Raw genomic sequence first — 14517 nt, forward strand, 5'->3', positions numbered from 1 at the left:
GTATCTATTCATGACCTGCGTAATGTACTTTTGAAACAAGAAGCTTTCATTCCACTGGTTGACGCAATAATGGAGCTAAGAATGCTAATGAAAAACAAACGCTAAAAATTCAAAACGAAAAACCAAACTTTTTCAAACGAAACTAAATGGGTATTGATCTTTTCTGGTGACAAAACACAAACCATGGGTAAAGGGTAACGGAAAAAACACAATTTCTTTGAAATGAATTCAAACCAAAAATGATACACACAAAATTTGGGTGAAAATCGGGAGAAAAAAAGGTAGCAACAACTTTGTAAGGCGCAGAACACTTCTGCACAAATTATTACCCCGTAGCTGACGAAGTGCTCGAGACGTTCGACGTCTGTCTGACTGGTATCCGAGAGCGTTGGCTAGCAGAAATAATATAGTAGGGTTGGTTGGTTAAGAGTAGTCGTATTAGAGATTTAAGGTTTTTTTGTTTAGGTTTGATTTGTTCAACTAGCTCAACTACATTTGTATGGCTTAGAGGGATGAGTGCTTGTTTTTGTTTTCGATATTTACCTGCTATTTGGTAGTCCGATTAGTGTTGGTATGCTTGATGAACGACTCATGCCACCGTTTCTAGGAGTTAAAAAGTGTGTTAGAATTAGGCGATTAATTATGGTTAAAGCGATCTGTGTTTAATTGTTTTCAAAATGCTCTTAGTATTTGTTCTAACTTAATCATCCACCAAACTCTTAAAATCACACTCTTGCGTTCTTACCTCGTTGGTGCGGGAGACGCCGCCCCGGATGCCGTCCTCGAAGAAACGCCATTCGTGTGGGTCGTCGTCGTGGTCGTTCCCCGCGCACTCGTACTCGTCGATCCAACGGATAGCCGCGATGGCCGCGGGGTCGTCGTGCTGGTTATCCTCCGGGTGGGAATTCGCGACGGCGTGGCATCGTCGGTGCTGTCCAGCGACAGGGTTGATCCGTGCCGCGACGGGGGCTTCGAACCGGCCCGACTCGCCGGTCGTGAACTTGGCCGCGAGTTGGCCCGCGATCCGCCCGGCGTCATCTGAGATCTGTGGGTGGTCGTGGCATGGTTGTGGTGGTGGTGGTGGTGCGCAGATGATGGGGTAGTTGGGTGTGAGCAACAGCCACTGGTTTTTGTTTTGGTTTTGTTCGTGGAAATGGTGGGGGTAAGTGGGGTAAACGTGGGGTCAGTAAAAATGGTGGAATTTTGAATTTGTGGGTATCAATCATATTTTTTTTAAAACCAATTGGGATCCAATTTTGACTCATCAGCGCTTTGATGGTTTCATTACAGCTTTTAGTAGTAGTATTTACAGGTACAATTTATCAACAACTCATTTACAATCTCAATTCCGTAGTAACAGTTCAATAGGGCGTATCTGCTATTGTAAACAAGCAGTCTATCCCCCTCTTACTTGACGTGAACTGTCACTTGAGCAAAAAGGAAGCACTGCTTGTTTACAATCGCATATACGCCCTATTGAACTGTTACTACGGAATTATTAAAGAATATGTTTATTTTTTTCTAGAAGCAGTAATTTACTGTCAAAGTGTTGATGAGGCAAGTTTTTTATTCCTTAGTTGTTGAAGTTTTATTTTTTTCCATTTTTCATGGGACTTTGGAAACGCCTTATTCTGAATCTGAATCAATCAAGTAATAAATTTATAGATAAAATGAAGAGCACCAAAAAAGTTTTCAAATCACAATTTCTCGAAAAAATTTACGTTATCGTTGTATGACGCCTATTGGACAGTACACTAAAGCCCCGGTAGTTTGACACTTTTTAGTTTGTCCACTGTTAAATATCAAACAAACCAATTGTTAAAAAATTGTTGAAAATTAGTCAAAATGGACAAATTTTACTGAAAATCGATTGTAAGCGTAATACTGCCAAATTTAAATGGACCCGACATCTTAGTTGCAATATTGTTAAAATTTTACTGAATTCGGTGAAAAATAAAACTACAAAAATAGTTTAAAATTTCAAAAATGATAAATGAAAACAAAACTTTTGTAAGCTAAAATAAAAAAAAATCATTGAAATTAATCATTTACCGTAATATTTTGTCATTTTAGAAAGTTCGCTGTGATTTTTTTTCATAAACAATGCATTTACCATTAATTCAAATTAAGATATCTAAAAACAGACATCGAAAGACAAAAGGAAAATGTAGTTGAACTATGTACCTTTATATGCTTTGTTTGGTTCGCGCCAAAATGCGCCATTTTGAAAACAAAGCAACTTAAAAATAGGCCACTTAAAAATTGTTATAACTCCTCAATAAAGGCTCAAAACGTTTTGTTTTCTTCGGCAACAATGTGTAATTTTATGTTATAAACCACATTCTTGAACATAGCAGGCCGCTAAAATGCTAACCTTTTGAGTTATCACCAAAAAAGTACATTTTCGATCATTTTTGCAAAAATAACGTGTATCTCGTGTAGATCAAGAGCTAGAAATTTGGAATATTTCAGAAACAGGAATAAAAATATATAGTTAAATTCCTTCAAATATGTTTCAAAGAATGGAACAACTCACAAAAATAATTTTGAAACAATAACAAAAAAAAAATTGTATAAACTCACAGAAAATATATTAAAAAACATTGTTTAGAAGAAATTTACAAACATGTTTCAATAAAATAAGATAAATAACAAATTAAACTATTTAAAGTCCTTTTCATGTTTTAAACAATGAAAAAACTCACATAAATGTGGAAACATGAACATACTTATTAAAAGAACATAAAATTGATTGAAATATGTTTGAATTCACATATTTTTTATCAATTTTTTATTGAACTTCTGATGGTTCAAAGAACAAAAACTCATATTAAAATGATTAAACCAAAAATAATAATATTCATACTCAAAGAAATAATCAAGATATTCTCTGAAAAAAAAATGGTAAAAGTTAGAGAAATATTACAGAAAAAAAACAAAACGAGCAATTCCATGCCAAATAGGGAATCGGTTGTACCCGACTCTCTCCGATTTCAATGAAACTTTGTTGATATGTTATCCTACGCTTATATAAGCCATTTTTGTGTATATGGAGCCAGTTACACTCGATAATGACATTTGAGAAGGGCGTGAGTGTTTTAAATATTTTTGTATTTCGTAATTTATCGTATCAAAAAGTGGTCAAAGACAAACTTGTAGGAAATTGGACGGGATTTACGAAAAAAATACACTGAAAGAAAAAAAAACACTCCACTTTTACGAGACTTCTTGATTTTTAAGTTTAAAAGTAAAATTTGAAGGTGAGCCCACGATTTTTTTTCATTCAAAATTTTTGTGAAAATAGCCTAAGATGTTACAAAAAGACGAAAAATGCAGGATGGAGCAGCTCACCTAAAAAAATACAAACATGTAAATGTACTGAAACTGTTTTTTCAAAAGTGCTCTAAACATAAAAAATTTCAAAAACTGAACATGAAAGTCGATTCTCCAGACAATTTTATATAAACGTCTCCATATTGACCTTTGTCCTAAGTCCAAACCCTGTGAAGTTACAGCGGTTTAAAAAAAGAAAAATAGGGTTTTTGATGGTTTTTGGCAATTTTTATACGTTAGACTTGATTTTTCAGTCTCGAAAATATTTTAACCGGAAAGCTCGTCCAATTTCCCAAAAGTTTGTCTTTGACCACTTTTCAAAATAACTAGTTTTTTGATGATTTAAGCTAATTTACTCTTCACGTTACTATACTACACTGAAAAAATATTATGTTTTCAGTTATGAGCAATGTATTTAGCTTATATCTGTAAACCCATACATACAATTGAAATGTGGTCAAACACCAACTTATGGGAAATTGGTCGAGCTTTCCGATTAAAATATTTTCGAGACTGAAAAATCAAGTCTGTCATATAGAAATTGCCAAAAACCATCAAAAAACCTATTTTTTCAACATTTTAATTTTAAAACCGCTGTAACTTCACAAGGATTGAAATTAGGACAATGGTCAATATGGAGAAATTGTCTGGAGAATCGACTCTCGAGTTTTTGAAAATTTTGATGTTTAGAACACTTAAAAAGCAATTTCAGTAAATGATTTTTGTATTTTTTCAGCTGAGTTGCTCCAGTTGTTCGTGAGTCTTTTTGTAACATCTTAAGCTATTTTCACAAAAAAATTGAACGAAAAAAAATCGTGGGCTCACCTTCAAATTTGACTTTTAAACTTAAAAATCAAAAAATCTCATTAAAGTGGAGTGTTTTTTTGTTTCAGTGTATTTTTTCGGAATGCCCGTCAAATTTCCTACTTTGTCTTTGACCACTTTTTGATACGACGGCTTCGAGAAACAGCAATATTTAAATTACGAAAAACAAAAATATTTAAAACACTAACGCCCTTCTCAAATGTCACTATCACTATCGAGTGTAACTGGCTCCATATACACAAAAATGGCTTATATATGCCTAAGAAAGCATGTCTACAAAGTTTCATTGAAATCGGAAAGGGTCGAGAAAAAAGTACTTGTATTTTGAAAGACTTTATCTAATAATGTTGATATTTTTTCATTCGACCTTCTGTTTTTCGATCGTTTGGCATTGACCATTGCTAAGTTGGCAAAAAATTGATCTCTTGATACCACCAAACTGGCCAAACTCCCTTTCAAAAGTGTCATTTTCAATGTAAAAAATCACGAGCAATCGATTGCTGACACTCTCATTGACTGCAAAAGGCGAAAGAAGACCTTTGTGCCCCATTGACCTCCTTTTTTATGTGTTTTTCGTCAATATCTTAAACGTGTTGTGTTGCATAAAATAAGATTCTTTTAAAATGTAGGCATGACACGTTCAACACTGAAAAAAATATGGTAATATTGATTGATCCATCAGGTGACAGATTCTGCGTAAAAAAAGTAATATCACATTTTTACACATTTTTTAAGTAAAATTACTCCAAAAAGAGGTCAACCATCCAAACTTTCAACCTTCCAAACTCAACTTTTTTTTTACTGAAGATGTTGAAGAAGACATATGAAAAGGGATAGTTGGGGGAAAATGGGCCCTTGCCATCATTTATCATCAGTAAGAATGTCACCAATGGATTCCTCACACATAAAAATGATAAAAGGGGACAAATTGGCTAGAGATTTTTGCTCCCAGTAGATAAGGGTAAGTTTCTGAAACCAACTAAATAGTGTTCTATGAAAACCCAAACGGATTATATGCGAATGGGAAATTTACATCACGAAGATTTGGATGTATTGAATGCATACTTTTTGAAATACGAATTTATTGAATCAGTTAAATATGTTATATTATTAAATATTTTAGTATGTTGGGAGTCAATTAAAGAATACTTACGAAGCGAAATGATCATTTCTGTCAATTATTTCTCAACAGATTGAATAAGAAGATTATATTTATTGATTATATTGATTAATATTTCGTTAGCTGATTTTCATTCTCATGAAATTATTCTTAGTTATTTCTTAGTTGCTCTACTTGTGCATTAATATTGAGTTTTGTTATTTTGTTTTATAAAGAGATAAACAAATAAATAAATTAAAATGGAGCTCTCTCTGGCGCAGTTGACAGACGTTTTCAAAAGCCAATCCTTTCTCGCTTTTACTGATCCCAGTTTACACAGACTTCCCAGAAATTCCCTTTGGGGTTCGACTTACCTAACTGGCACTGAAGTTTTACGGCTCGGCGTCTGGAAGCGACCGGGCGTTCCGATGCTGCTCTCGCAGTCGCTGAGCGAATCCGGCGTCGAGGCCGAAAGCGACGACCGGGACGGGCGCGACATCGATATCGACTTGGACGAGCGCTCTCGTACCTAATTAATTTGTGATTTTGGAAGGTTTTTTTTATTAGGGGTAAAAGAAAAGAAATTATGTGTCATTTTATGGCTCGCTGAAATCATAGCATGCGACGACGAAAAATTCGAGAAAATGAGAGAGATGTGTGACGACATGATGAGGGGGAGGTGGGTGTCTTCGATGTCACCACAGTCAGGACTCAAACCGAAGTTGCACGCAAGAACGACGTTTTAGATCACATTCGAGAGGGGTAGGGGAAAACATCGCACCACCATAAGAGAAAAAAAAACATCGCACAGGGTGGAAAACCGACTTTTCGAGGAAATTGGACAACGGAGAAAACCGGTACACTTACCCAGTGCGTCGACGGATGGCAGTGTGGCGCATGTGGACTGAGTGGGGTCGAGCGGGAGCCCGTGCCGCGCATGAACGCGGTCCCACTCGAGGTCACGTGCAGCGGATATGTACAGGGCAAGTTACCTTGGGCGCGCAACTGCTCAAAAATGGGCATCAGTTCGGCCAGATGCTCGTCGGCTGCGGAAAAGAGGAGGAACGGGGTTTTTCAAGGGTGCATTCGTGAAATAAACTGAATGCCGGAACTGAGGAGCAGGGAATGGCCATTCTTGGGTTTTTTTATGGCTCGCTAACTTTTGCGATCGTGATCGCGATCGATCCAGGACTCGAACCCGCTTTATCTGTTTATTAACAACCTGATCTTTCTTTTGCGGGAACCTCGGCCATTTCTTCACCTAACTTTTAATTTGAGAAGTTGCTGTTTGTTATTGAGTCAATCTGTGATGGTGACGAGCACGAGCAGCCACACAAACAATGGTTCACACAACGGAAAGCAAGACAACTCTGGTTGGTACAACGACAACACATTTTATAGCAAGTTGTTGGTTTAATTTTGGTCGATGCAAGGAAAAAAACAAACACAAGAGACATGCAAACAAACGGAGAATCGGACTTTGCGACAGTATTTTGGCGCAAATTTTACAAAAAAAAAACTTCAAATTAAAAAAAGGAGGAAAACACACGCAACATAACGTAAAAAAACAAAAGACAAACGACGAGCATGGATCACACACGGGAAACACGGGTTTCAAAAAAATGGATGCGGTTTGAAATTTCATGAGAGGGGGGGAGATACGTACCTTTTTGATTTTTTTAGCTTTTTGGAATAGGATTTAGGAATTGCCAAATTTTTAGGTTAGGGGAAAGGGAAATGGATTGTTTTTTTTTTTTTTGAGGAAATGTGTCAAGTGTTTTGTTTTAAGGAATTTTGGGGAACGACTAAACACACAACTGATCCATAGCGTGGACATTTTATTGCGAATGAGCTATTCTATTCTGATGTCTAATACAAGCCTAGAAGCTTATGGGAATGATACGACGTCCAGGCGGAGACTAAGTGTTGTTTTTTTTAATGTTGTAAGTTTGAATCGGAATATTTGCTGGAACTCGATTCAATTCCGATCGGCAAGAAACGTGAGTCGAAAATAAGAATTTGATTTTGAGTAATGTTCACATAGTTGTAATAAATTATCTGTTTTCCACAATTCTATTAGAAAACATGTTATTTTCTCTCTGAATCCGAACCCTTAAATCAATTTCCTCCAAATTGTCAACATTCTAATTAACACCCTTTTGCAACGTTGAAACCGCAACTCGACATTTAAAAATTATAAATTTGTTTATAAATACTATGGAATCATGTTAAGCAACCATGCGCACCTCCTTAGCTTTGCTACCCCCATAGATAAACATGGGGGCGCATGGTTGCTTAAGACCATTCCATAGAAATTGGGTACTAAAGCCCTATGTAAATTTTTATGTACAACGGTAAAAACATGATCAAAAACCATTTCTGATCACTTTTTTTTTCATTTTAATGCAAAATAAAATATGAAAAGAAAACATTTTTTCGATGGATCAACTATGGTCCCCTTGGAACGAGCTGTCAAGTAGGAACTCTTCTGTCAAGAAGGATCGCGAGGTTAATTTTTCAAAATTGATTTAAAAATCCATTTTAAACTCTTTGTGGTCGTACAAAGGGTCATTGTTCTCAGCAAAATAAGCTTTATCGCTGTAAACAATAATATCATTTTAGGACCCAATTATACATACAATTTACAACTTTATCAGTTGTCATAGAATTCACTAAAAGTCAATTTCATTTGATTGAAGAGTGTTCAGGTATCTCAAATTTGTCATACCTTAACGAAACTGAACCGTTTGCTGATTTTGATTCAAAAATTCAAGTTTACGAGAAAAAAATAAATTGCTCTCGAAAATATCTTTGTGAAGTTGTTATTAAGTTTAAAGTAAGCATAGATAATTTTAAAAACACATTTTCACAGATTTTTTATTCAAATTTGAAAACGCGAAGACGATATCTCGGATACTATTGATCAAACTTTCTAGTTTTTTGATAAAAAAAAACATTCTTTAACATTTTAAACCGTAATTTACACTTGAAAAAGGATCTGACATCACACATCATGTGAACAATCCTCCCCGAAAACTGGAAATGATTTTTATTTATTTATCAAAAACTTTGTTTGGGGCTTCCCTATGATCCCTATGAGCTACTTGACATAATTGGTTTGCTCATATAAGTCTCTCACACAAAATAATATATAAAAAAACCTGCATCCTGAGAAGGAAATTTTCTGAACGAGTTGGTGTCTTTAGCATAATTCATAATAAGTGGCAAAATAAAAAATTAAATAACAAGCCATAGTTTCATTATTTCCATGGAAAAAGTGTTTCAAAATGCATTTTACACTAGTTCAATTCTTTTGCAATCATAAGTTTTAAAAAAATGTAAGATTTGACGAAAGCAAACATTTTAGCGAAATAAAACTTTTTTTTTTCAAAAATTCCAAGGATTTTTAAATTAACCCAAACATGCTAAAATTATTGTAACGCAAGGGAATGTATTTTAAATTAATTTCAGCTGATTTCACTTAAATTTACATTAAAATTTTTAAGTTTTTTTTGATTTTTTTTGCCCCTTGATTTTTTGGGCCAATTTTGAAGGAGGGAAGGGGGGGGGACAACAACTTTAAATAACATTTCTACAAGCCTAATCTTATATCATAATCTAACGCACCCTTTTTCATATTTATTGGCATTTTTCAATAGAACAGATTTTGTATAAAATTTAAAAACTTTTGCAGAAGCAAAATATGGAACTTCGTGCTTCGAATTCGGCTTGAAATGTCGATATTTTAAATTTAAATTTGAAGAATTTAGAATTTTTTTTAATCAGAATCATGGGTTTTCTTTTTGAATTCGGATTAATAGTCACCCCGGAATTCAAAATAAGAATATTCACTGTTGAAAAAACTTTTTCCCATTTTTTTTAAATAAATTTGTGTGGCCTACCCCGGTGTACGTTTTAAAAATATTAATCTTAAGACAAACCTTACCAATTGAAAAATACTCAAAAAATAAATTTAAGCCCTTTCAATTCTACCTCGCTTTACGGTTCTTTCGATTGCAATTTGCAAATATGATTTTACATCAAAAAATGATTTAAAAAAAGTTTTCTTTGCTGGAAATTCGAAAAAAAAACTATTTCTTCAAAATATAAAACTATGCGTCAAAAAAATTCTATCGGTCCCTGTTTGGTACAAAAGATTGTTCCTAAAACACATCCAAAAATTTCGAAAATCAAAAATACGGATGATGATAAAAAGTCCATAAAAACTTTTTTTTCTCAATAGTCCTAACAAATACTGGCAACATTACCGAAGACGCATGCCAATTGCGAAATCAACAATTAAAAAAGGCCATAAAATAAATTTGCTTAAATTTCGTATGGGTTTTCAATAATTTATACATCATTATCTCAAAAAGGCCGTAAAGAAAATTTAAAATTGTTTATTATCTTTTTTAATACAATCCAGACTCCATTATCCGAAGGTTTAAAAAATTCTTCAGAGTACTTTGAATTTCTTATTTTCATATTTTTTACAATCAAATTCGAGCTCAGCGATACCATATTAGTCAATTGTGTATGCTTGTTTGTCTGGTAAAGTACCATATGTTTTTCATAATATTTAATCACCGCCATTATGACCGCCATCTTGGATTATGAATTTCAAGGTAATTATACAGCAATTCCCCACGAAAACAGCATGGAAAAAACAAAAGTCCTCGGATCATCTTTTGGTACCCAGACATGTATAGGTCATCGCTGAATTTTGAAGTTATCGCAGTTTTAGTGAAAAAAGTAGATTTTTTGCCAATTTCGTCATTCTCCGGTTTTTGCGCGCGGCGCGTCAAAAAAACACGGATTTTATTTTCAAAAAATCATATATTGGAATCCTGTTACTGAACTCCTCCCATTTTTTAGTATATTATGTAAAAATGTCCGGGGAATTCGATAAAAATATTTCCAGACATAGGCTTTTTGGTCCAGACGCCGTCAAAACGGCATTTTAATGTTTCATACGCCCTTTTCATATGTTAGGCTAGATTTTTGAAACTTCTTACTATTTTTCTTTGAAAGACCAACTTATAACCTTTCATTTGCGTATAAGACAATTGAAATCGGTTAAAATGGCGAGGAGTTATGATTTTTCGAAAAAAGTGGTTTTTGCGTAAATCGACGAAAATGGCCATTTTTCAGACCACCCTAACACGGCGTAGGTCACCCTAATGGCCAAACAAAAAAATACGGGTCTAATTATTTCGGCCAGGGAACCCCCAGAATTTTTTTTTAACCCGATCCGAGCGCTTTTGTTTTTTTTTCCATGCTGTTTTCGTGGGGAATTGCTGTATAGGCACTCATTTTTTATACTAAAAGCGCCAGAATAGGAACATGTTTTTCAAGAATTTTTTTCTATGAGTACAATCGCATAATCGAGTCTGGACATTATTTAGATTTTATATACTTTATTCAAAATATTTATGAAGAATAAATACATATTTCATAGACAAAACAAAACCATAATAACAATCTTTTCTTTTTAAGAACACTTGTAGTCTTTCACCATTATCTATTTTAAGATTTCTACCATGTACACACCTAGTAAAACAATATTTTTCAATTTGTGATTCAGTGAACAGAAGTTGGATAGAAAAGTGAGTATTACAGAAAAAGAGAAAATATTTCCAGGAAAATTAAATAAAAAATAAACCATCCAAGAAACAATCTAGACTGTCTCTTTAGAAAATATCCGATATGTTTTATGTACACTAAAAACACTTCTTTTTCCCCACCCGTGAAGATTCAAAGAAGAGAGACTTTTCACCATCCAAGATTCAGTGCAATTTGCGACAACGACGACAACGAGAGGGGGGAGGAGTTATTTGTGGTGGTGCAGATACAACTACACACAGAGAACGGCAACACAAGAGAGAGAGAGAAAACTAAAGGTACACACTAGAGTGAGAGAGAGAGAGTAGGAGACAAAGAGAGTGAGAGTTTTTTTAACGTTCGGGTAACTTCGGTTTGAGTTCTTGAGCTGTTCGGTAACGGAGGATGTGGTTTTGTGTTGGTGGTGGTGGTGGTGGTGCTGAAGGGGGAGGAGCTTAAAGTAGCAGAGCATGCTACCAAAGACGAGGGGGTGTGGCTTCTGGTGTCATTTGCTCTCAATCGGGTTTGAAGCAGTTGTTTGACGTAGGATTACGTTTGAATATTGTTTGTTGAAGTTTTGTTTTTTTGAGAGCAAACGACACCTGAAGCTTTTTTATGGGGAATGTATGTTTTTCTGTACTAGCTCTTCTCATCTCTCGGGAAACAGCGAATAATATTTACCTTGACGATCGGGCCCTGGGTCGGGATGGGCGAGCCCGCCTGGGTCGATCCCGAGCCCTGCGTCGAGATGGACTTGCGGGACTTGAACGCGGCCATCGATTGCGACACGCCGTCCGCCAGTATGAACTGCTCGCGGAGCTCGATGTTGGTGCGTCCCTTGGCTGAGTTTCGTCACACAAACACGCGGAGTTTTTTTCGAAAGTCACAGAAGCGGCGGAGTTAGAGAAAGGGGGTGGCGGGGCATGGGGGGAGGGTTGTTGTTGTGTTTTCATAGTACAAAAAGGGGGGAGGGGTTTAATCAGTCGTTTTTTTTTTCAAGGTCGAGGTTGGGTCATCGTTGAAGGTTGTTTTGGGGGTTGTGCAAAGGAATGTGCGTATTCAAATAAAATTGTAGAAATTAAAGGACATAATCCGGATTGGGTTGTCGGATGGTCAGGATATTTTTTTTGGGTAAACCGTCACCAATGTTGAGATACACGATTTACGATAGTGTGTTGACAGTGTGTGTTTTTGAGTGTGTTTAAGTGTCGGAGCGTCCACAGGATATTTCAGGAAGGGATGTACACAAGGTTGGTGAGGAACGGTTTAGATGTAAAGAAAAAGAAATACATAACACAATAAATAAACCAATTCAAAAAGCCAAAACAAGTTATTATAAAAATACAACACTACAAACTAGTAAAATATACGGTTTTTGATGAAATAGTCATTTTTTGACGTGTTAAATATTGTTTTGCACAAAAAACGACTATTTCCAATCCAAATATCAAACAATACTTAAAAACTAATATCAACAGAATCAAACCATAAAACTACAAACTTAATCATGAGTAACGAATCGTTTTTAAATGGTGTGTGTGTTTCAATTTAGGCATCAAACTTGTTGAAGTTTGTCTAAATCTTGCAACAAATTTAATGTTTTGATTTATTCAAGAGCTTTGTGAGAGTCTGTAGGCAAACTGAAGCAATGAGAGATTCTTTTTTGCGTTTTTTTTTCTAAAATGGATGAAATGCAAAATTTCATATTTTTTTCCCTATCTATGATGGTGTGATAGTGGTTTCGATAATCTTCTTCCAATTTTGGTGTCATTTTGAGGGGAGCGGGAGGGCACAATAAAAAAATCACACAAGCAAAAACTAAAAAAAAAAATGATTTTGGGACGAACACTGGGTGCAAAATATTTGACTCAAATTGTAGCAAAACTAAAGTAAAACAATGGAAAAACTAAACTACGATACATTCCTAGGAAGAAAAACAAAACATACAAATAAAAGTGATGCCAACTAAAGCGCAAAAACTACGGGTGAGTTACAAACTAAAGATAAAAGCGTTTAAAATACCGTGTATTTCCGTGTTAGAAAGTTGGTTAGTAGATAAGCAGCGCTGACAGAATAACTCCCACGGTGGCGAACGTTCGAAATTTATCCCTCAAAATTTGTCATTTTTAGCAAAACTTTTTAAACTTTTATAAATTTAATTAGTGTCGTACCCCTCGGATCATTGATGAGACCTGTCAAAATGACGCGCTGTCAGTTTGACAATAAGTTCATTTGGAAACCGGGAAGCATCAACCTAAATTTAAAAAAAGTTATTCTTAATAACTTTTAAAAATTTAGGTGTATACTTTTTATTAGCAACTGCATAACTTTTATTTTAAAGTATTACAAAATCTTTGAAGTGTAATAAATTTAAAAAAATACCTATCAAAATGAAGCGCTGTCAGTTTGACAAGTCAATGTGACTAACAAGAGACATCACGAAATAATTTTGAATGTTCATTCAAATTACTAAATCAAAAAAATAAAAATAAATCTTTTGAAAATTGATTTAAAAGACAGTGTAGTCCCTGGTCAACAACGAGACCTGCCAAAATGATGCGCAGTCAGTTTGACAATGAATCCATTCGTTGACCGAGGGGCTTCGCGCTTTGAATTTTTCAAACTTTGACTCATGTGCATTGTTTTGCTTGCAATTAATCCAAGCCATTTTAAAATGTATCATTTATGAAAATTCTCGCCAAATTTTGTCAACATTGAACTTTGTGGGAGATTCTTTCAAATGATTTTTGGAAAATTTTCATCAAAGTTTGAGTGAATTTTACTAGATTTTTAAGTGTATTCACTCATATTCGGGGTAAAATGTATCCTAACATCTTAACTTCCCATAACTGAGGTAAAAGGACTCAGGAATGAGTTATTTAAAATGAGCATCTGATCAACATAAAAATTTTCGACTCGTTGTCGAGTGGTTCGCGGACGTCCCCCTTTTCTTATCAAACTAAGATGTTAGTAAACCAAACACACAAAACAAGAAAGAACACAAAAGAACAGGTTGAACGGGATAGGTGGAGAGAACCAAAACGATGAGTAATGAAACGATCTGTACACACTTAAAACTAGAGTTAAAAATATTTCAGGGCGGAAAAAATCACACAAACTCTTCAAACGGCAATAGAATCTTTGTTTATTGAAAAACTAACAAAACAGCAGTTGTCCAAAAAGATTGGACGGAATCACTTTTTTCGCACTCTACTCAAGCGATCACAACACTGAGAGTGACGCGCCTCTCGCTCGCGAACGCGAGCTGTCAAACTGACAGCAGACCACGTGGCGCTCGAGGGGCGCGACAATCTTTTTTCAGTTGTCATCGCATGAAAAAGCGATTTAAAACCTACAATTACAAAAAAATCACAGCATTTCACAAACAGTCAGAGCGAGAAAAACTAGAAAACTGTGTGTGTGTTTGTTTGTAAACAAAACAAATCAAAACGTGGACAGAAGATGTTTGACGCAAAAGTGGAAGAAAGTTAACTTTTCAAATCAGATTATTGACTCTTTTCGTTTAAAATTATGTAACGAGGCGACACGTTGCCGCCCCTGCCTTTTGACAGATTCACATCATAGAGGTGTTGAAATTGAAACTTTTTCTTCTGCCAGAGCAACAGTTGCCTAAAGCTCAGCTCGGGGCGCTTACACAG

At 35.2% G+C, this 14517-nt stretch overlaps 1 protein-coding gene across 1 annotated transcript in view; it reads right to left on the minus strand.

Moving 5' to 3' along the window:
• Positions 1 to 14517, minus strand: part of LOC120415336 (dystonin) — a 175352-nt gene that overhangs the window by 7745 nt on the left and 153090 nt on the right. The window contains exons 28-30 of the mRNA XM_052706987.1: positions 11540 to 11700; positions 5632 to 5786; positions 746 to 1045 (exon numbers count right to left, since the gene is read on the minus strand). Coding sequence (XP_052562947.1) covers positions 746 to 1045; positions 5632 to 5786; positions 11540 to 11700 — 616 coding nt within the window. The remainder of the gene's footprint in view (positions 1 to 745; positions 1046 to 5631; positions 5787 to 11539; positions 11701 to 14517) is intronic.

This window comes from Culex pipiens, chromosome 2 (assembly GCF_016801865.2).
Source record: "Culex pipiens pallens isolate TS chromosome 2, TS_CPP_V2, whole genome shotgun sequence".
NCBI classification, from domain to species: Eukaryota; Metazoa; Arthropoda; class Insecta; order Diptera; family Culicidae; genus Culex; species Culex pipiens.